General features: G+C 45.6%; 1 protein-coding gene across 3 annotated transcripts in view; it reads left to right on the top strand.

The window, feature by feature from the left end:
- Nucleotides 1-1,208: 1,208 nt before the first annotated feature.
- Nucleotides 1,209-20,390, top strand: part of gramd1bb (GRAM domain containing 1Bb) — an 81,232-nt gene continuing 62,050 nt past the window's right edge. For 2 of the 3 annotated variants that reach the window (XM_076282535.1, XM_076282534.1), the window contains exons 1-2: nucleotides 1,210-3,417; nucleotides 12,022-12,108. In XM_076282535.1, coding sequence (XP_076138650.1) covers nucleotides 2,969-3,417; nucleotides 12,022-12,108 — 536 coding nt within the window. In that variant the 5' untranslated portion in view covers nucleotides 1,210-2,968. Of the gene's footprint in view, nucleotides 3,418-12,021; nucleotides 12,109-20,390 lie in introns of all 3 variants that reach the window. The other variant, XM_076282533.1, reaches the window with a different exon arrangement.

The raw sequence follows: 20,390 nt of genomic DNA, 5'->3' as shown, positions 1-20,390 counted from the left end.
TCGTCAGACCCGAGTCAAACACTAGGTGTGAGGGTGAGCCTAGGAGCACCGTTCTATATGTATAATGCATGCTGTTTACCTGCTCGGTTTGACCATCTCACCCCCTGACATTAACTGGCCTGGAAAGAGAGGGAGGCACTGGCTGGCAACGTTTACCTGCCCGGAAAGGTGACACAGTCGAGAGTGCGACTGCGAGTGCAGTCAGCCAGTCACCAGCCCCAGCAGCAGCAGCAAGGCTACTTAGCGTCCTCTGGAAACTCGATCTCCCTCTGCTGCCAAGGACCATGTCCACCGACTGTCACCTTGAAACGTGAAACCCTTTCCGCCACAGCAGCCATTACTCCCATTATAAAGCTGCCAGGATTGGGTTTTAAAGGGCTACAAAATCTAATACTGTACCGGATGAAACAGGGTGAAAAGTGCAGTAGGTTGAATTGCTGAGCTGAATCGAATTTGTGTCTTTGTGACAACATACATGGTACTCTATGCTACAGTTTCACAAGTTAAGCTAAAATAAGGTGGATGTTTATTCTTGTGCAATATTTTCCTACTACCTATTGTGTCTTTTATTAAGAAAAACTGTGTATCATAGCTTTAATTGAATGATACATGTATTCCATAGAAACCATATTCTATAGAAACCATATCTTGAAAAGGTTATCCCTGACTGCGGTATTATTCCCCTCATGAATCAGGCATCCAGATCCCAAAAGTCAAACAATGTAGTGTGTCAGCAGTGCACACATCCTTATCAGGATTCGGAGGGTCTAGAGGTGAGAGCGCTCGACCGGGGTCATGCGCTCCGAGTCTGATAGCTGTGTTTGCGCTAGAAGTGCTACTGTTTGCTCTGTCTTCGCGAAGTGCCAGCTCTTTTCACCTCTGTCCCGCTCCCCTCTCTCCAGGTCACTGCTCTGCCTCTTTACTATGGCAACCATGGCAGATTCATGAACCCATGGGTGGCCTGCTCATTTCATAATCGTTTTCTACAGAATAAGATACTTCAATGTGTGAACCCGCCATTGAGAGTCTATGTCGCTTTGGATAAAAAAGCTGAATACCTTTTTTTTTTACAGACACCCCCTACTGACCACTCTATTTTAGACGTCAGACATCCTCATGTGAGCAGTAGGTGCATAGTGAGATTATCTCTACCCCTCATAAACACTGATAGCTGCATGGAACTGATGAAAGCCGCGTGGGTGGCATCACACAAGTGTTTTTCTCTCATGTGTCAGAGAAACCAACACGTTATCTTGGTATCTGTTTGAATGGTTTCAATCCAGTGCTGTGAATTCCCTCACCGTCACACTTGTTTTGAGCTCTGAGAAGCCACAGCTACAGTCAAAGTGAAACTGTTGAGCGTTGGTTTTTGGCCGTTTTCACATGCATGGAACGGTGGGTTTTAGACATACAACACCACAGCATTTCGGTCCAAAGATAAAAATAAAAAAATCTAGGACATCCTCAAAGAAGAAGTCTGTGCTCAGGCGAATCTGTAATCATTTGCCGTGCTTTGACATTTTTGCTGTGCATTGTAGACGTTAGTTCCGATGGCTCTGATGGCATTTGCCTGTGCCCTTATTAAGTGCACTGACTAACATGTGATCCCAGTCCCAGTGCAGGCCAGTGATCAGATCAGATATAGACCCTTTCAAGAGAGTTCCATTATCAGCATCATAGTGGGCCCCACAAGACTTCCTTTTTAACATTCCATATGTTATCTTAATGCAGAGGAAGTAGATTGGGGCCCAAATAGAATGTTCAAGCATTGTTTTTGTTTTTATTGTTGAAAGGGTCTATAGTGGAGTCCCCAGAGACTTTAGTGTTATGGTTGAGAGTGTCTGACTGTCTATCGGGTTTGTTTGAGAGTGTGTGTGTCTGTGTGTGTGGTGTGTATGTGTCTGTGGTGTGTGTCTGTGTGTGGGTGTGGGTGTGTGTGTGCATGTATGTGTGTGTGTATGTCTGTCTGTCTGTCTGTCTGCTCTGCTCTGCTCTGCTCTGCTCTGCTCTGTCTGTCTGCTCTGCTCTGTCCCTTCCGCCCTGGCCACATTGCCGGCCCCCTTGCAGACCCTGTTCCCTCGCTCTGACCCGTAGGCTCTTGAGGCTCTAGCGTGGGAACTCAGACTGAGAGGACGACTCCGGAACTCAGACCGAGACGACGTCCCCGAAGAGAGAGGATCAACATTGGAAGGAAGACTGCGACTCTATAGCAGACCGATTTTATGAGCAGTTGAAACAATTCAAAGTATACTTCAGTGAATTCCAGGTCAGGCTACCATTGGAAGCTGCCTCTTAGCCGTGTTTGCACAATCGCGTGTGTGTGTCTGTGTGAAAGTGTGTTTGCGTGTGCCTGTGAGTGTGTTTGGGTGTGTGTTTGTTTACAGTGTGTGTGTGTGTGAGTGAGCGTAACCCTGCCCCAGTCCCCTGAGCGTCCTCGGGGTCCGGTTACACTCGCGGCTACTGCCCCTCATGCATGTTTCATAGGCAGCGGGGAGGACAGAGGCTCCCTTTGTCATAGGAACCATCCAGCCCGCCTGCCGCCTGCCCCATGCATCTCTGTCACCGTCCACCTCAGAGGCGGAGATGAGGAGGCAGGCAGCCGACACAAGCCCCTGCCCCTCTGAGAGGTGACAGAACAGCTCGTCGGAGAGTGTCCCCGAGTCAACATACTGTAGTGCCTCTGAAGTCAGCAAGAAGAAAAGATAAGAAGAGGTGGAGGTGAAGAGGAGAGAGAGGCAGACAAAGAGAGAGAGAGAGAGAGAGAGAGAGACAGAAAGAGAGTGCATCTGTTTGCATCTGAAGACATCTGTTGCACTTCTTACCTGTGCAGAGGCATCTGGAGTCTAAAGACTGAGTAGTGCCCCAGTCTGTGTGTACTACTCTCTCTCTCTACGTGTGTGAGGTGTGCGGAGCTTGTCCAGCCCGTGTGTGAGCGTGCGTGTGTGGCGAGGCGAGGCGAGGCCGGACCATGATGGAGACGCTGCGGCCCCCGGCCCTCCAGGTGCAGGTCCCCCGCGAGGAGGAGGAGGAGGATGAGGACGGTGGTGGTAGAGGCGGAGGTAGAGGCGGAGGCGGCAGTGCCTCCGCTGGGGACGGGGGCAGCGACGGCCTGGCCTGGTCCAGCTCGTCCACGCCCACGCAGCGGCGCCGGCGCTTCAAGATGCGCCGCATGAAGAAGCTGCCGAGCGAGCGCGAGGGCCACGGCGGCTCGCGGCTGGACAAGGGCGGCCTGCTGCGCCGCGCCACCTCCAAGGACTACCTGCAGCTGCCCGCCATCGAGATCACGCCGTCCAGCGACGAGGACGCGGCCAGCTGGTCCAACTGCTCCACGCCCAGCGCCTCGCCCCGACGCAAACGCTTCCTGCTCCGCAAGTGGCTCAAGGTGCGTGAGCGGAAGGAGAACGTCAGCGAGAGCAGGTGGGTATGGGGGTTATCCTCCGTCCGCCGTGGCACCACCAACCAAACAACTCCCCCCCCCCTCCTCTGTGTACCTACCCCTGCTGTTATGCCTACCCCATCCCCCACCCAATAGAACCCCTGCTTTCAGCAGAACTCCCTACCCGTCTGACTCAGTCCTCTTTTCCGTGCATTACATGCTAGCTAAACTTGAAACAGCCTCTAAGCTCTCCAGTGTGTTTGATGTGTGTTTGAAATCAGTGTTCATAGCCTTCTCATGTAATGCCCCTCTAGACCAGTGACTTTGATGTGTGTTTTGGTGTTAGTATTTGTAGTCTTCAGAACTAAACCTATGCCCTAGACCAGGGATTCCCAAACTGTGGTACGCGTACCCCCGGTGGTACGCGAGCTGCTTCTAGGGGGTACGCGAGATGAAAAGGGCTATGGCGGACAGGTGTAAAATTAACATTTTAAATCTTTTGTGATTAATTCATTTCGATAATTTCGAATCAGGTCATAATGATATGGAAACATGAAATTAAAGGATATCATTTATAAACTCTGTATGTGTTCATCAAAAAAAGGGCAGCTTATTAAACATGACGCCTGGAATAGCTAATAGAATGCGTTGGATGGTCCGTGGTCCGTGGGGGGAAAGTTTCGCGGATATAACAGGTTTTTGAAAACAACAAAAACAGAAAGGAGGGAAGGAGCAAATCTAAGAGTTATTTCAGATGGGCAAGAAAGGTAACATTAAGCTAGGCTTTACATTTAACAAACTAAAGGTAGCCTAAGTTTAGCCTTTCTAGGCTGTATATATGTTGTCCAAACGAATACATCCTTGTCAGGCGTTGTTGTAGGCCTATTATAAGATATTGTATGTGGATGTAACTTTTTAACTGACCAAATGCACACACCTAAAACCGGGAAACGGACAAATATTGTCAACGCGGGGGGGGGGGGGGGTGGGGGGGTTATAGAATGCGTTACGTTTTTATGTGTTTGTGTGCCGGATGGTGGGGCTACGCGAGCCGAGTCGGAATGTAGGCGGTGGTACGCGGGGGGGAAAGTTTGGGAACCGCTGCCCTAGACTGATATCAGTGGAACACAGTTCAGTGAAAACGGCTTGTGTTCATGTCATCTTTTCATAGAGGACCAGCCATGACTACAGATAGATCTGATAGTTGTATCTGTTTGTGCTGTTCAAGCCTAAACTTGCAGTCTAGCATCGCAAAACAAGGCCTGTGTGTAGCATTCGCAAAGTGAGTGTGGTAAGGGTATACTGGCTGTAGTAATGCTTCCAATTAAAGTCCACAGCACATACTTAAGACTTTGACACACTGACTGAGCTAAGAGGAGTTACTGAAGTTAGAGATGTAGACATATGTATACATTAACCCTGTCTATTGCAAGGGTCGTAATATGTCACCATCAGGCACAGTTGCCTAGACGGCTGCAAACAACAAAACCCAATGGCATCTTCAAAACGTGTTGCTCTAAATATATGGGAAGGTATAGTGAAGGAAAGTGTACATTCTCAAGAACAAGTCATGTTATTTAATAACACCTGTTTCAATATTTAGTGAAAGTAAAGAGTAAATAATACATTGATAAATAGAAAATACACTGTTTCAAAGCAGCTTCACTATGCGCATTAAGATGTTTATCTTAAAGAAATGCATGTAGCAATACAAATAAAATCGCATGTTATTGTGTCTATTTTAAACAGTATTGATGAGTGAGGTGATGCTGAAGTCTCTCTGTACTCTGTATTATTTAATCCATCAGTAGGCCTCATTTCTATTGGTAAGTTGCGCTACTGCAGTTTCTCTCATCTGCTTTGCCATCACTTCCAGGAAACTGATTGTTCATATTTTCTGCTTCTGTGGTTCCCACTTAAGGAGGTTTGGTCAGCCTGTACATCTCTGGGGGAAAAGCATAGCGTGGCTAGAGTGAGCTGACAGGCATAGCTCAAGGCTTGTTCTATATGCCTTGGACCTTGGACCACGCACGCTGCTGTGGTTGTATGTTTCTCAAATGATAACACAGACATTCGTCACACTTGCAATGCAGTGCTGTGGATGGTGCTGTCCTTGACTTGTGTTAATTAGTAGTGACTAAGTGTGTCCCCATAATTTCCCTAGAGGCCCACAGACACGCAACTCATCAGTTCAGTCGTGATGCTGTATTGGCATTTCATCTATCTCAGGGTCAGTGTCAGGGTCTGTGTAAACAAATTACTTTTACTTCTAAAGTGGCACAATGTAGCCCTTTTATATAAGGTAGAGAGGTCTTCATGCTAGTTTCCTTTTAACTGGTAAAAGTCTCTGAACCCTTTCAAAGAAATGTGAAGTTGCACATTTCCAGCTAAGAGGAAGCTTTGAGCTGAGTGGTGTTCACTGGAGTTCAGAGTCCCCTCATGGTCCGCCGCGTATGCTGGAGTCAGCAACCTGACCTGGGACCAGCGATCCAAGAGGGCACTCACGCACTGCACTTTGCAAACACACTGTGTTTCTCACCAAGCCTGTGATGGCGGAGACAGTCATATGTTGAGGATGGATTTGTGTTAGGACATTGTTAGGACATAATGTATAGTAGATGGGAATCAGTTTGTATGTCCCATGGAGAACTAATGACTACATTACGTATTAATATGATTCAGCTTGAACTCATCAGTATCACGTCTTCACATAGGGCTTGGTGGAGAGCAGCAGTCGCTTCGCCGCCTGACAATCAGTCACTCAGCTCGTCATTTGATTCCGTCGAGTCTGTGTCACTTTGGATGAAAGCATCTCCTATATACCAGTCACTTTCCACTTTACTTTACCACTGCATCCTCGTGACATTCAGGGGAACAAGAAAAGAAAGAAGAGAACCTCTTTTCTGTCTTTCCTGATGGGTCTCGTTGTTTTCTATGCCTGAATCACAGAGAGTGCCCATAGAGACCCCTCTGATGCCAGGGAAGCCGTGTGTGTGTGTGACCAACCCACCCTGCCGCCCTCGTCTCACGGTTACATAAGCCAGCGCCAAAATATTAATCTGGCCGTCAATTATTGATGAGGCAGCGAAGCAGGACCTATTAATCAAGTGAGTCAGAGGGTGGCAGTGGGTTGGGGTAGCAGAGGATGATTCTGGTAAAGACATTGTCACAGACCACACACACACACACACACACACACACACACACACACGCCTCTCAGCTGTGGCGACACTGTCAGAGCCAGACGTATTTGAGGTACAGTGGGTGCCTCCTCTCATATACAGTTGTGAGAGAAAAATGTCCCCGCGACTCCCCACACAAGCACACACACACACACACACACGTACACACACACATACCCGCCAAGGGTGTGTGCGCAGAGAAAGGAGACTTTAGTGCCTTTAATTCTTGTTGATTGGAATAGCATCACCTTCATCTGCTGCTCTCCTCCTCTCCTTTACTCTCCTCTCATCTTTTTCTCTTCTTCATTTGCCTTCCTTCATCTCCTTTCTCTCTCTCTTTCTCCTCTCTATCTTTGTCTCTCTCTCTCTCTTTCTCCTCTCTGTGTTTCTCTCTGTGTCTCTGTCTCTCTTTCTCTCTCTTTCTCCCCTTTGTGTATGTCTATCTCTCTCTCTCTTTCTCCTCTGTGTGTGTCTCTCTCTTTCTCCTCTGTCTCTCTCTCTCTCTCTCTCTCTCTCTCTCTCTCTCTCCCTGGGCTCTAGTTGTTGCGTTTTATTCATTATTCATTGTTTTCATCCGCTGTATGTCTTTTTATCTGACATTGGGGAGAGGAAGGTCTTGTATGAAGCAGAGGAGACTGCAGCGGGGGCAGGCTTAAAGCTCTAACCCTGGAGAGTCATATTGTTCCGCTGCTTTCAGAGCTCACACTGTACCCTGAGTCCATGCCTTGCGTAATCGTCCCTTGTCTGTAGTTATCAACAATACACTGTAGATGTGCCCATGATTATGCTATAATTCTTAGAGCGTTGCGTAGGCCTCTCGTCTCTGTACAATGTAATCATGTAATAATATAATCAATCCATCATAACCTGATGTGCGTGGGTTGTTATTGTCTGTGATGGCTCTAGCAGGATCCAGCAGTGAGCTAAGCTGTGATTGTTGTGTTTAAGATTCAGCCGTGTTGTAAGCGAGTAGCTTAACGAGCATGTTAATGAGTCACATAGTGGTTGGGTGTTTATTTTTTTACGGGGGGCACGGTGTAGTAGCCGCGCTCGTTACTCAAAGGAAATGGAAAGGCCTGCGAGTCCTTCATGGTTTCATGACCGATTTAATGGATCAGTCGACTGAATCAAAGCAGGGGCGATAGGTAAGGATTGGGGCACGTGTCACTATCTCCAACACAGATCGGGCTCATGGTGCGCAAGGGTTCACTGATGAACATGCAGCGTGTCTAATGGTTAAACGAGCATAGCCTGTCTGTCGTTGGATTTTTACAAGAGAGAGAGAGTGAGAGGGTTGGGGAGAGAGAGACCGTTGGGGGAGGGTGGTTGTATTCACTGGAACCAGACTGGTTCTTTTGTAAAGGAATTGCATGTCTGAAGGAGAAGGATGACCAGCAGGAGGGCTCCCTCAAGGCAAAGGTAATTTGCTGGCACGACAGTGACTGTAGGTTGTGAATTAGTTCTCATGTGTGTCTGCTCACAGGCTCTGCCGGCACTGGTAACTGTAATTGTGCTTTGCTTTGGCAACTCATTCATGCATGGCTGAAAACAAGGACCCCAACCCCATGCCAATGCCCCCACCCACCCGCCACAATGCTTTATGATTACGTGAACGTGATATCTGTGATGTGTGCACTATTTCTTTTTTTGCTTGTAATTCTTAAGGAAAGTCAATAAAGTGTTCTTTGATTCTTGTTATCCCAATTACAGATTAATCACATTGCGGATTATTCTACTCTCTCTGTGGTAATGGTTTTGGATTAACAACAATAATGAAATGTTCTCTCTCTCATTCTCTCTCTCTCACACACACACACTTATTCTCTGTCATCCTCTTTCTCTCTCTCTTACTTTCTCTCTCTCTTTTCTATTTCTCTGTCTGGCCCTCGGTTTCTTTCACTATTATTTGGGAATTGATATCCGAGAAAACATCGTTTACAGTATACGATAATAGGACCTATTGACTTTTGCTGTCTTTAAAACTGTGCCCAACAGCCTGTGAGGATGCCTCATTGCTTGAGTTTTTTACTGCACACAGTGTGAAATTAAAGTAAATCATTAATTTTACAGGCATTTACAATTGTCTCACTGTCTGTATTATTAGTTTATTGTGAGTGTGTGTGCATATCTGTTTGTGTATGTGTGTCTGTCTGTCTATGTTTGTGAGTGTTTTTGTATGTGTGTGTGTGTGTGTGTGTGTGTGTGTGTGTGTGTGTGTGTGTGTGTGTGTGTGTGTATGTGTCTGTGTGTGTGTGTGTGTGTTTGCATGCATGTGTCCATATTTGTCTTGTGTGTATGTCTGCCTGTGTACATGTGTGTGTGTCTGTGTGTGTATGTAAGTGTGTGTGTGTGTGTGTGTGTGTGTGTGTGTGTGTGTGTGTGTGTGTGTGTGTGTGTGTGTTTGTGTGTGTGTGTGTGTGTATGCATGTGACCATATCTGTCTTGTGTGTATGTCTGTGTGTGTGTGTGTATATACTTATTTCTGTGTAGCATTTGTAGCTGGCAGTCTGGTCCATGCCCTGTGCAGTCTGCCGGGTCCTGATAAGCAAAGACTGTTTGCTATTTTAGGGCCAAGGCGCCATGGTCCTTGTATCTTTGTATCAGCACTCTCATACTCTGGTATGGTTAATATTTCAGTCAAGAACCACTCTCCCCCTTCAGACGTTACCGACAAGAATGAAGTCATTGCAACACGATTTACTAATGCATGAGGGCAGAGGCTCGCGAGAGAGTTATCAAAGTGTGCCGAAACAGAAGACTTTGTCTGATGTCATTCTTGGATGCGCTAAGAACGTCCTCTTTAAAAATGTGAATCTGTCCCTAATTGGTGTGATGCTGTGAATAAGGCCGCTATGCCTCAAGAGGGATGGAGAGGTGTAGGAACTGCTCGCTGTGAATCAACCTGAATGCATAGTTAGTTCCAGTGCATCACATAAGATGATGTTGCGTAATGCAATGTTATATGTTGCCATGTGATGACCGTGATGTGACAGGTTGGTCACATGACTGTGTGTGATGTGGTCACAACCTCATCATATGGACTGAGAAGCAGAGCTATGTTAGCCCTCTCTGTCTCTACATACACAGTGTCAATTGACAACTAACAATGCACGTGCAGAAAAAAACATGAAAAAATCCAGAATCAAATAACTACCATTTATCATCATTATATTTTACACATTCATTTTATAAATAAAATAAATATTATTTTTTGCAGATATATATTGTTTTATACTATTTTGTGCAAAACAATGATGTTTTGTGGACAGACAGACCTTGGTTATTCTTTTTTTAAGGAGGTGTTCTGTTCAGATCATTGTGATGGTTCAGCCTGTTTCTGGAGGCTCTCGAGATATGCTGCACAGGAACGCTCTGAGGGTAAACACAAACACATTCAGACAGAAATCTACGTGTCTGCGCCTCGGTTGTCTGTTTGAGATTAATATAAAATCAGTTTTATGTTTATAATGTAATAATAATAATAAAAAATAGTATTATTATTAATAATAATTTTTATGTTGGTTTGAGTTTAGAGCAAAAGTATGCATTCTAAGAAAATGAAGTAAGAATACTCACAGAAGTGAAAAATAATCTTTTATCTCAGAACAGCACCTGTCATATGATATATCTATCTAAAATATGAATCAACACATTTCATGGCTGGCAAAGACTCATTTGGTATGAATCTTTTGAAATTGCTTTAGTGATTCAGCATTGGTCTGTAGCTATACAACTTGTAGCCTACATGAACATACATGTTGAATTTAGCAACTTGTTTCACTTCTCCACCCATGGCTATGTCTTTGTCAATAAGAGACATTATGTGGCATGTATTTTGACGAAGGCCCACATGTACTTTCACCTATAGTTGCTGTGGTTGAAGTGTTGGTTAAGCTCGGTGCAAACACACACACACACAACACAGGCTGATGATCTTACTGCATCACACACGCACATTCTGTGAACTGCAGACTTCCTAAATTGTGAACTATCCTATATTGCTTCCTACTGGTTTCAGCTATTTGTTTACACAAATATGAAAATGCTACTACGACCAGGGGTTGTATTCATGTGGGCCGGTAAGCGCTTGATGGACTTGTGATGAAAAAAGGGAGACATAGCGACAAGTAGCACCCGAAATGTCAAACACACGTTAAAAGCGTGCAAAGCTTTTAGTAGTATCCTACAGCATGTCGAAACAGCTGTAGCACAACAGCCATTCTGTTTCATCTCTCACTGGATCTCAACAAGCTCACTTCTCCTCACACTTTCACACAGAGACGCCCTCTCACAGCTTAGCCCTTTATTTAGCTCTCGACCTTTTCAGCTGTCTGTCTAATCTAATCTCATCTCATCTCTTTTCACTGATCATAGCTTTATTGTGTTTAAAATGCTAGTGTGCACTCAACGTACAGTAGACTTGATGATATACTCTATTTCTATTTTTGCTGTTAATCTCACAAACTGTTGTTTGCACATACCCCAGTGTGGTCACCAAGCTCCTAGTGTCCTATTGTTGACTGTTCTTTTGCCGATTGGTTTTATCTTAGAGACTGTGACCTGACAACTACAGATGACCTTTTTTAAAGCAACAGTTCCTTTTAGGGAAGTATGCTGAAATGTTATAGGGTTATAGGGACTTTTATGTCATGTAATGTTAAGATGACCAAAGGTACACCTGTGTACACATAGTGATGGACGCACTGGTGTGGAGTCCTTGTCTGTCTTTTGTAGAGAAAAAGACACCAGCTGTTCCATCCCACATGCTGTGCCTCAATGTGTAGGGAGTCTGCTAGGTTGTGATTTAGTGAAGTAGTGTTTATAGATTATAACATTTTTGGGAACAATAATAGGTAACACTTACTATGAACCTTGATATTTTTTTTCCCCAAATACTCAGAGGTTTTGTTGACCAGTCGTGATGTTATGCGGATTGCAGTAATCCACCTGTTGTATTTCATTATTGGCTCTCATGCCATGGATGTGGTGTCATGCATAGTTGGGATTCTCTCAGAGTCACAGATTAGAGGGAGAGGTAGTGTTCCCTGATATGCTTGGAGATAAAATGAGAAAATAATAATGACAGAAACATGGACTGCCAGCAGATCCTCCCCGGTGGATTCAGTCCTGTGTTATTGTAAAGGCAGAACATAACTGCTCTGAGTATAACAAAACAACACATAATTGAGAGCCTAAGGAGCAGGTGTCGTGTTGCCCAGTGTGTAGCCTATACTGCCCTCTAGTGGATAAGTTTTGAGGTACAGTCTAAAGGTCTGTGCGCACTGACCATATGTGGCCTACTGTTCTGTCCCCTCTTGAGCTGTGTCCAACTGTGGGGTTTTTGTCATGGCACTAAGTGTTAATACTGTTTGTGTAGATATATCTCTTCTTGACCATGATAGGCTGTGAGGTGTCGATGATTGATGACACATGATTGACGGGTGTCCATCTTCTTTCCAGCAGCCAGCCGAGCAGCCAGCAGAGTAGTCTGCAGAGTAGCCATGACGACGACGCCACACGCTTCCTGACTCCGTTCATCCGGGAGGAGAGGTAAACGCATTTCTGTTTACTTAACACCTCGGGGGTCTCCCGAGGAACACGACGCACATGTCGAAATGCGAGGAGTCACTTCAAGTCTGACCACACTCACACACTCACATTCTTTACTTTTGAAGAGATAAGGTGTAATAAACAGTCTCTGAGTTGGCTAAAGTCACACTCTTAAGTCTTGTTTTCACTAGTAGAGCGCTGTGGTCACTTAAAAAATCTCCAAGGAGTCTTAGCCTCATACCCAGTCACAGTACAACTTTGGCTGCAGTTATGACGACTGACACAGGAGCTTGTCTATTTGTATGCACACTTTAAGCTGGTGTGGGACCTCACTAACAGAGAGGACTGCATGTCTTGCATGTGTGCGGAGGACTGCATGTCTTGCCACTTTCATTCACAGGACCGATAGCAATGCTGACAAGTTCAGGTAAGTGTTGTTGTCTTGTTCATCTACTTATACTGCACAAGAACAATGTGCGTCGGCTGAGGGATGCCGGTCAGCGTTGTGTCCCTGATATAAGCCAGTCGTCTGAGAGAAAGGAGCAGGGTGAGGGAGATGACATCCTACCTGATTCTTTTCTCTCTTCCTCTCTCCCTCTTTCTGTGTAACGGGAGCAATCCTCTGCTTTGCTCAGTGGTGAGGTGAGTGTGGATGTGTCGCTGTACGTTTGTAAAGTCGAGCCGTGAATACAGTTGCAGAGCTGCGGAATGCCTCCGTTTGCATTTTCCTGGACAAACAACATCGTTCACAATGCACAGCTACAAACAGGGCTTTTGTCAGTGGGTGTGTGGGTTGGGTTGGATTGGGTTGGGTGTGTGTGTGTGTGTGTGTGTGAGGGGGGTGAGGGTGCACTTGTGTGTCAGTGTCAGTGTATGGCCTGTCTCTTAGTAAATCTGGCCTGAGGTAGCTGTCTGCCTGCCCTGCCGAACCTCTAAAAGTCCCTCCAGGTCTCTGTGCACAACAGGTAAGGTTATGTTTGAAATGTCAGGTGAAGATAAAGGAGTACCTTTGCCTAAGCTGAAGCAATGTGTGTTTATACTGAGTATGTGTGTTAAGTGGCAGGTGTGCAGATGAAGTGGTAGAACTCTTAAATGCATCAGATCAGACAGGTGAAAACATGGTGCTCTCACGCTCTGCTTTGAAGGATATTAATGGAAAGATGATAGTTTACCTTGCAATGTCATGTTGCTCCTTGGAACTGTTAAATGTGTCTCATTATTGTTTTACAACTGCAGTCGATCTCACCATCAACATCAATACATTTACTTGGAGGCCTTTAAAAAATGAATGGATATATTCAATACACAGTTTTATAAGTCCTTCTAAACAATATGTTTTTTTTAGATTGATGTAGACTTTTTGTTCATAATTATTTCATACCTGTTACACTTGAATTTAATCTATTGTAGGGTTTCTATTGGTTTGTAATGGACACCCTGCAAGGGGGTGGTGATTTCATGTGGTCATGGTCTGGCTCATCCTGAGTGGTTCAGAGCAACATCTGACCATCTCCTGTCCAGCGGCATCACCACATGTGACTCAGCTGTAGCCCACTGACCGCGATCAGAGCCCACTGCCATTGTGTCCGAGCATTGTACTCACAAACCCCTCAGTCAAAGCTGTGATAATAGCCAACAATGACCACTTAGGCACTGAAAGAGTGTGAGGCCGTGGTCGGTTATTGTTTTTTTTTTTCTATAGTAAACTTTTGTGTGCCTAAAGGATATGCCCTATATGAGCACGAGCAAGAAAGACATTTTATTGCCCTCAACACAGACTTTTGTTAGATGTTTGACGTGTGCTGTTTGCATTCTTGATTGGTACATTTGTGTTTTCCTGAGCTGTGCTGTGAATGTATAATCACATACAACTGGTGCAAAGGTGTTCTCAAAGACACTTATTCATTTATATATTTTCATAGGTGATCTCAAAGACACTTATTCATTTATATATGTTCATAGGAGATCTCAAAGACTCATGTTCATTTATATACACTACCAGTCAAAAGTTTGGCAACAGTTTTCAGATTACATTATATGCTTACATAATTGCAAAAGGGTTCTCGACTGTTGTAGAAAGAAATGGCTGATCTTTAATGCAATTCTATGTTGCCCATTATCAGCAACCATTAATCCAATGTTGCAAAGGCACATTCGGTTTACTAATCTGATATAATTTTAAAAGGCTAACTGAGAAAACATTGGTGAACCCTTTTGCAATTGTGTAAGCACATAATGTAATCTGATAAAAAAAAATGTAATGTAATAATGCAAATGATCTCAGCTGGAATTCCATCTATAATGGAGTGGAATGGAAATTTCTAAGTGTCTCCAAACTTTTGACTGGTAGTGTATTTTCCGGCATCCTTTTCTAACCCCCCACCCCCCTTAACAATTAGCTGCATTATTTGTGTATTGAAATTTTATGCAGTCGTATGGAGAACATACAGTTCTAGCTCTGCAGAAAAAAGGCGGGTGATTAATACCCTTCCTCTCTCAGGTATAATATCACCGACGCACCATATTGTATGCCGTGCATAATAAGTAAACACAGCAGTCACGACGCCTGCAGTATCACAAGGCTCCCAGAGCCAGGCCGCCCGCACATTCCAGATGGCCTGCACCTGGATGAGCACAGAGCCGTGATGCTAGTCACGGGGTTGGCCTTATTGTTGTTTTTTTTTTTTTTTTTTTTTTTTTTATTATTTTACCGTATTTTCTCTCTCACTCTTACTTACCTTTTTGCTTGCTTTCTTTTTGCCGTGAAACATTTGTTGTGTGAGTGCTTTTTTTTTTCTTGCGCGGCGTCGAGTTATATGCTGGCGTGCCAAGAAAGCTACAGAGAGAGAGCGTGCGCGCGCGTGTGTGTGTGTGTGTGTGTGTGTGTGTGTGTGTGTGTGTGTGTGTATGTGTGTGCGTGTGTGTGTGTGTGTGTGTGTGTGTGTGTGTGTGTGTGTGTGCGACTCCATGCATTATTGAGTGGGATAGCGTGCAGGTCCGTGCGATGGGCTTTTCATCCGTACGCGGTGCCCGTGCCTGTACCGCCTCTCGGAACCCTGGCTCATAACGCGGGAGCCCACGGACCGCCCGGGCACCGGTGCCCTGGACTCTGAATAATACATAACACAGATCCATGCAGAAGAACAAAGACCCGCAGAAATGGCCACTGGTGCTGGGAGTGAATGTTTTAGGGAAGTGTTCGACTGATTCTTGCTTTTAGCTGTTTGGTTTGCGGTAAACACCTTGGTGTTTGTTGTATTGTTGTATTTGTGGAGCAAGTGGAAGTCATATACGTACTTTGAAATAAATGGCAGACAAACTCATAATTCAGTGGGAATTATGGATGTTATTTACTATCATGTGAGTGTGCACTTTCTAGTGGGGATTAGTTGCTGAGGACCATATTGGCGAATGGACATTCTCCCAGTGTCTGATGTGATTGTTATCCTCGCCAGCAGGACGTTGGCATCCTAGGCATTTTGAGAATCTGAGAGCCATGTCAGGGGGATTAAAGGGAAATTGAGCTTGCAGACTAACGTTGCCCCGGCTCAGATTGACTTCCTGTTTGTGTGAATATCAAAGGTATCAAAATACCGGCACACTGCTGCCACCCCCACTCACTGGGCTGTTACTCCTCCTTCCGACGTTAGCTGGAAGCGATCGATCCATCTCCACTTTCCCCAGACTCAGCAGTGAGGACGTCTCATCGTACGCGCCATACGCACTCCACGACGCTCGGCTACTTTATCATTGATCCCTATACTCTGCAGTTATAGGAGAGCGAGTGGTGTGTCTTGTTCGTCTTTTCTGAGCGCGTCAGCAGAACCCAATCTATCTCTGAACCTGAATCAGCGCTCGGCTGACTGGGGGGGGGGGGGAGGTGCAGGGAGTGCGCGTGGAGAGGAAATGATTTGGCAAAAGTTGATAAAAGTGCTGCCTCCACTAGTATGTAGTTCCTCTGGGCTTCATAGAGGTGACGACAGGCATTGAGTAGGGCTGATTGTCTTTTTCCACACTGGTCACAGAGGACCAACCTGGTGTGCTGTGCTTACTTCATGTATAATGCCTTTTCAGGTCCTACTGTCAAAGTTCAAACTAAAGGATTTTGTCCACTCAGCTTCATGTCCAATCATATTCACCATTTATCATCAGTATAACATTGAGTTTAGAGCCTTTGATTGCATAATCACACGAGGCATGGTTTACTTCGGTATATGTAGCATATGTCTTTAATACATATAGTCACTTCATTCTTAGGACATCTAGTAGATACATAGCAGTAGTGAATGCAGTTGTGTTGCTTTTACCAGTATTCTTCAGACCTTCACTTTCAAATCTTTCTAGGACTGTAATTCTGCTGTTGAGCATCTTTTGAATCATCTTGAAAAAATCTTATTGAGACACAAAGAAAACAAGTCAGGTGACTGTGAAGACATGATATTAGAGGAATGCTGATGAAAGAGAAAAGAACTGGAAGGAGAGGAGAAGGAGGGAGAAGGAGGAACCAAACGGTGGTGCACCCTCTCAGTTCCTCTCTGCTGTCCTCCGGTCTCTCCTGTGGGGTTCCTCTCAGTGCACCTTTCGGATCTTTACACTCAATGAAAAACAGAACCTTGGTTGTGTTTTTCCCCCCTGAGAAAAACAGAACAGTATTTTTCCTCTGAAAAACAAACAAAAAAACAGAACTGTGAATCTTTCAACCCTGTGGATATGAGGTGGAGGCATCCTGGAATTTAAACTCACCATCTACGTGCTGCTGAGGAATATTTTGCATTAGCTGTAGGACAGAACTCAATACCAACTGGCCTAATGTATACAGTATATACACCTAATATATATATATATATATATCAAAATGACACAGGCACTTTTTTGACAAGTGTATTGCAGAATTGGGGAAAGATTGGAAATGTACTTCCACAAACACTGCCGTTTGGGTGGGGTGGTTTGGGGTGTTTGGATGGGAATGGGGAAAGACTGGAGATCTTTTGTATTTGGATGGGAATTGGGGAAAGATGGGAGATGCACTTCCATAACACTGCCATGGTTTGGGGTGTTTGGATGGGAATGGTCTCCCCTGTTTTGTGTGTGGCGGTGCTGGACAAAGCTGAGCTGAGATGGGGGGGGGGGGGTTATCAAGGGTGAGGCATGAGGGCAGAGGCTCTGGGACAGAAGGGCTGAAGCTGTAGGCTCCTCTCTGGTTCTTCCTCCTCTCTACCCCCATCCACCCGCCCCCTCCGCTCTGCTCCACCGCAGGGCTGAACAAGCACATCGCTCTATCACAGTCTCCCGGCTGTGTCCAGAATTAGCCACATATTACTCACTCTGCCACGGCTCCTTTTACATAACACATGCACACGCGCACATAGGCGCGCACAAGCACGCAGACACGTACTGTATATTCACACACACACGCACACACACACACACAGTATACTGTACTGGATGTGTCGGCGATAACAGGAAAATGAAACTGAAAACCCGGGTGAAGACAGTGTAAATGCACGTGGCCGGGCACGGAGCCTGGGAAAGTTCCTTTTGTCTGTGCGAGAGGAGAGGAAGGTCGGCTGCCGCTACCTCTTCCCAGCACTGACACAGTGACAGTGTGTGTGTGTGACTGTGTGTGTGTACTGTATCTTCTGAATAGAGAGAGAGAGTAAGTGAGAGAGCGAGAGAGAGCGGTATGTTAGGGTGCCGGCAGATGCAGGGACTGTTTGGCTGTGGGCTCACAGGGAGAGAGTGTGTGTGTGTGTGTGTGTGTGTCCAGTATCTTCCATAATAGAGAGAGAGAGTAAGTGAGAGAGAAAGAGAGAGAGAGAGGGGGAATGAGAGAGAGAGAGAGGGAGTGGTGTGTTGGTGGGTGCTGGCGGATGCAGGGACTGTTTGGCTGTGGGCTCACAGGGAGAGAGAGTGTGTGTCTGTACAGTGACTTCCATAATAGAGAGAGAGAGAGAGAGAGTAAGTGAGAGAGAGAGAGCGAGAGAAAGAGAGCGAGAGAGAGAGGGAGCACTGTGTTGGTGGGTGCCGGCGGATGCAGGGACTGTTAGGCTGTGGGCTCACATGGAGCGAGGCTGAGCGAGAGAGAGCGCTGAGCGGGTGGGCAGGAGGCGATCCGATCAGAGGCTGACTGACTGACTGACTGACGGGAGATCAGTGTTGTAGCGCGCTGGCCATGAGAGCCCGCTCAGGAGACAGGATGGTGTCTGCCTGTTCACCATGCACCAACACAAGGTCAGAAGTTCCATGTGTCTCCCGTACTGCCCTTCTTGTCTTACTCACTCTCTGTGTATCTCTCGTTCTCTCTCTCTCTTTTTCTCTCTCTCTCTCTCTCTCTCTCTCTTTGTATCTCCATCTCTCTCACTCACACATACACTTCTCTCCTCTTTCTATCTCCCTCTCTCTCTCTCTCTCTGTGGGTGTTTGTCCATCTGTTTGTTTTTCCATCTTTCGCTCTCTGAGCGTCTGCATCTGTCTTGCTGTCTGTTTCAATGTGGCTCGCTGGCTGGCTGGCTAGCTGATCTATCTGTGTTTGTACACTATTTGTATCCATCTAATTGTGTGCTGTTGACTGTGTGCCCTCTGCTTGAGCGTTGCTTAGGGAACGTCAGCGTAACCCTCATTGTTGTGTTTCCAGTCGTTCTCATTCCGTCTTTGTGCAGGTTTTTTTTTGTAATGCTAAAAGCTGTGACAGATGGTTTGATAAAGACAACAAGAAGTGGCTCATTGCTTTGTTTTCACAATGCACAGATTAAAACTGTAGATTTCTACAGATTGTGTAGCCTTTCTCCCTAATCAGGCATTGTTTGAATGGCATGAAATGATTTTTCCCCTGTATCCCAGTCATTTCTTAACACATGGCCCTCCACAATTGCTACAATTTGTCAAGTCATTCCTTAACCTTTCCATTGTCATACGCGCATCTGTGTGTGTGTACCGAAATTGCTGAGTAATCACATCTCTCTACTGTGATGGCTCAGGTGTAATAAGGTCGCAGTCATTAGTAATGGCCTTTGCGCTCTTTCCTGTAAAGGGCTCTCTCCTCTCAGCCCATCCGGTAACACCCCCCACCCCACCACCAACACACACACACACACAGTTTATGAATACAAACAGGGTAGCTGCGTAGCTTAACACACACTCTCCACACGCCCTCATGGGCTCCTCTGTCCGGCTGTGGAGAGTATTCTCAAATCTCACATCAATCACTGGGCTGTTTTGCTCTGTCACACGACTGGCTGTGTGGGGAGGAAGGGAGCAGGGGAGAGAGAGAGGGAGAGAGAGAGGAAGGTGTTTGGGGGAGAACTCGGCTGTCATAGGGGTGTTTTAATCAGGCAGGAAGCCTCCGCTGGCTGGCATCTGACTGGGTACCTACCTGCTCTGGGCTCTGGAGAGGATTAAATAAGGTTTAAATTTAGCCTCTTTTGACATGCTCATCTCTGTCTCTCCATTTCCCTCTCTCTCTCTATCTCTATCTATCTCTCTTTTCATCTATATCTGTGTCCCTTCACTTACTCTCTATCCTTCTGTCTTTCTCTCTCCCTCTCTCTGTCTCTCTCTCTGTCTCTCTCTCTCTTTCCCTCTATCCTCTCCCTTTATCCTGTTCTCCTTGTCTCTATTTGTCTCTCGCCTTCTCTCCCTCTCTCTATCTTTCATTCTCTCTCTTTGATTCTTCCTCCTCTCTCCCTCTCCTTGTCTACCGCCTCAGCAGTGGGCTTCTTTTTATACATCATAAATCAAGGGCACTGGCTAGGCTCCTGGCATCCTGGGAAGGGATCTCCAGAGCAGGTCATTGATTTCTCTCAGGCAGCCTAAAAACTCTTTTGTAAGGCTGTATTAAAACACAAGGCCGAGTTATCAAACACGGAGATAATTTGGAGAAAAAACTGGATGTGAGGACTGGGGGTGCTGAATGTAAAATTGACTGCATAAACCCTTGTTTTTAGAAGAATGTTTTTTTAAAGTAAACTATGTGTTAGATTATGTATGTAGAATATTTCAGATCTTAGACTAAAACAATTGCTTTGTCTTTGCTGTCTGTTCTCTACCTGGGAACAGACAAGAAAAGATTAACCTGGAGATTGGCTTCAAAGTCATGCAAAGCCATACATGTGAATAGGCTTCAGGCTAGGATGTCAAACTCAAATTACACTGAGAACAAACCTGAGGTTAGAATGCTAAGCGCAGACCTAAGGCTAACGTCCAATACCCAGAATAAACTAAGGTCACCATTACACAATCTCTGTGTTCTGGCATCAAATCTATGTGTAGTGTTAATTGAGTTG

The sequence above is a fragment of the Alosa pseudoharengus genome, unplaced genomic scaffold (genome assembly GCF_046254945.1).
Source record: "Alosa pseudoharengus isolate Yale_2024_CS ecotype anadromous, Long Island Sound unplaced genomic scaffold, YU_APseudo_1.1 YU_APseudo_1.1_scf_13, whole genome shotgun sequence".
NCBI classification, from domain to species: domain Eukaryota; kingdom Metazoa; phylum Chordata; class Actinopteri; order Clupeiformes; family Clupeidae; genus Alosa; species Alosa pseudoharengus.
The sequence above is the reverse complement of the archived record's forward strand: the minus strand, read 5'-3'. Positions and strand labels throughout refer to the sequence as shown.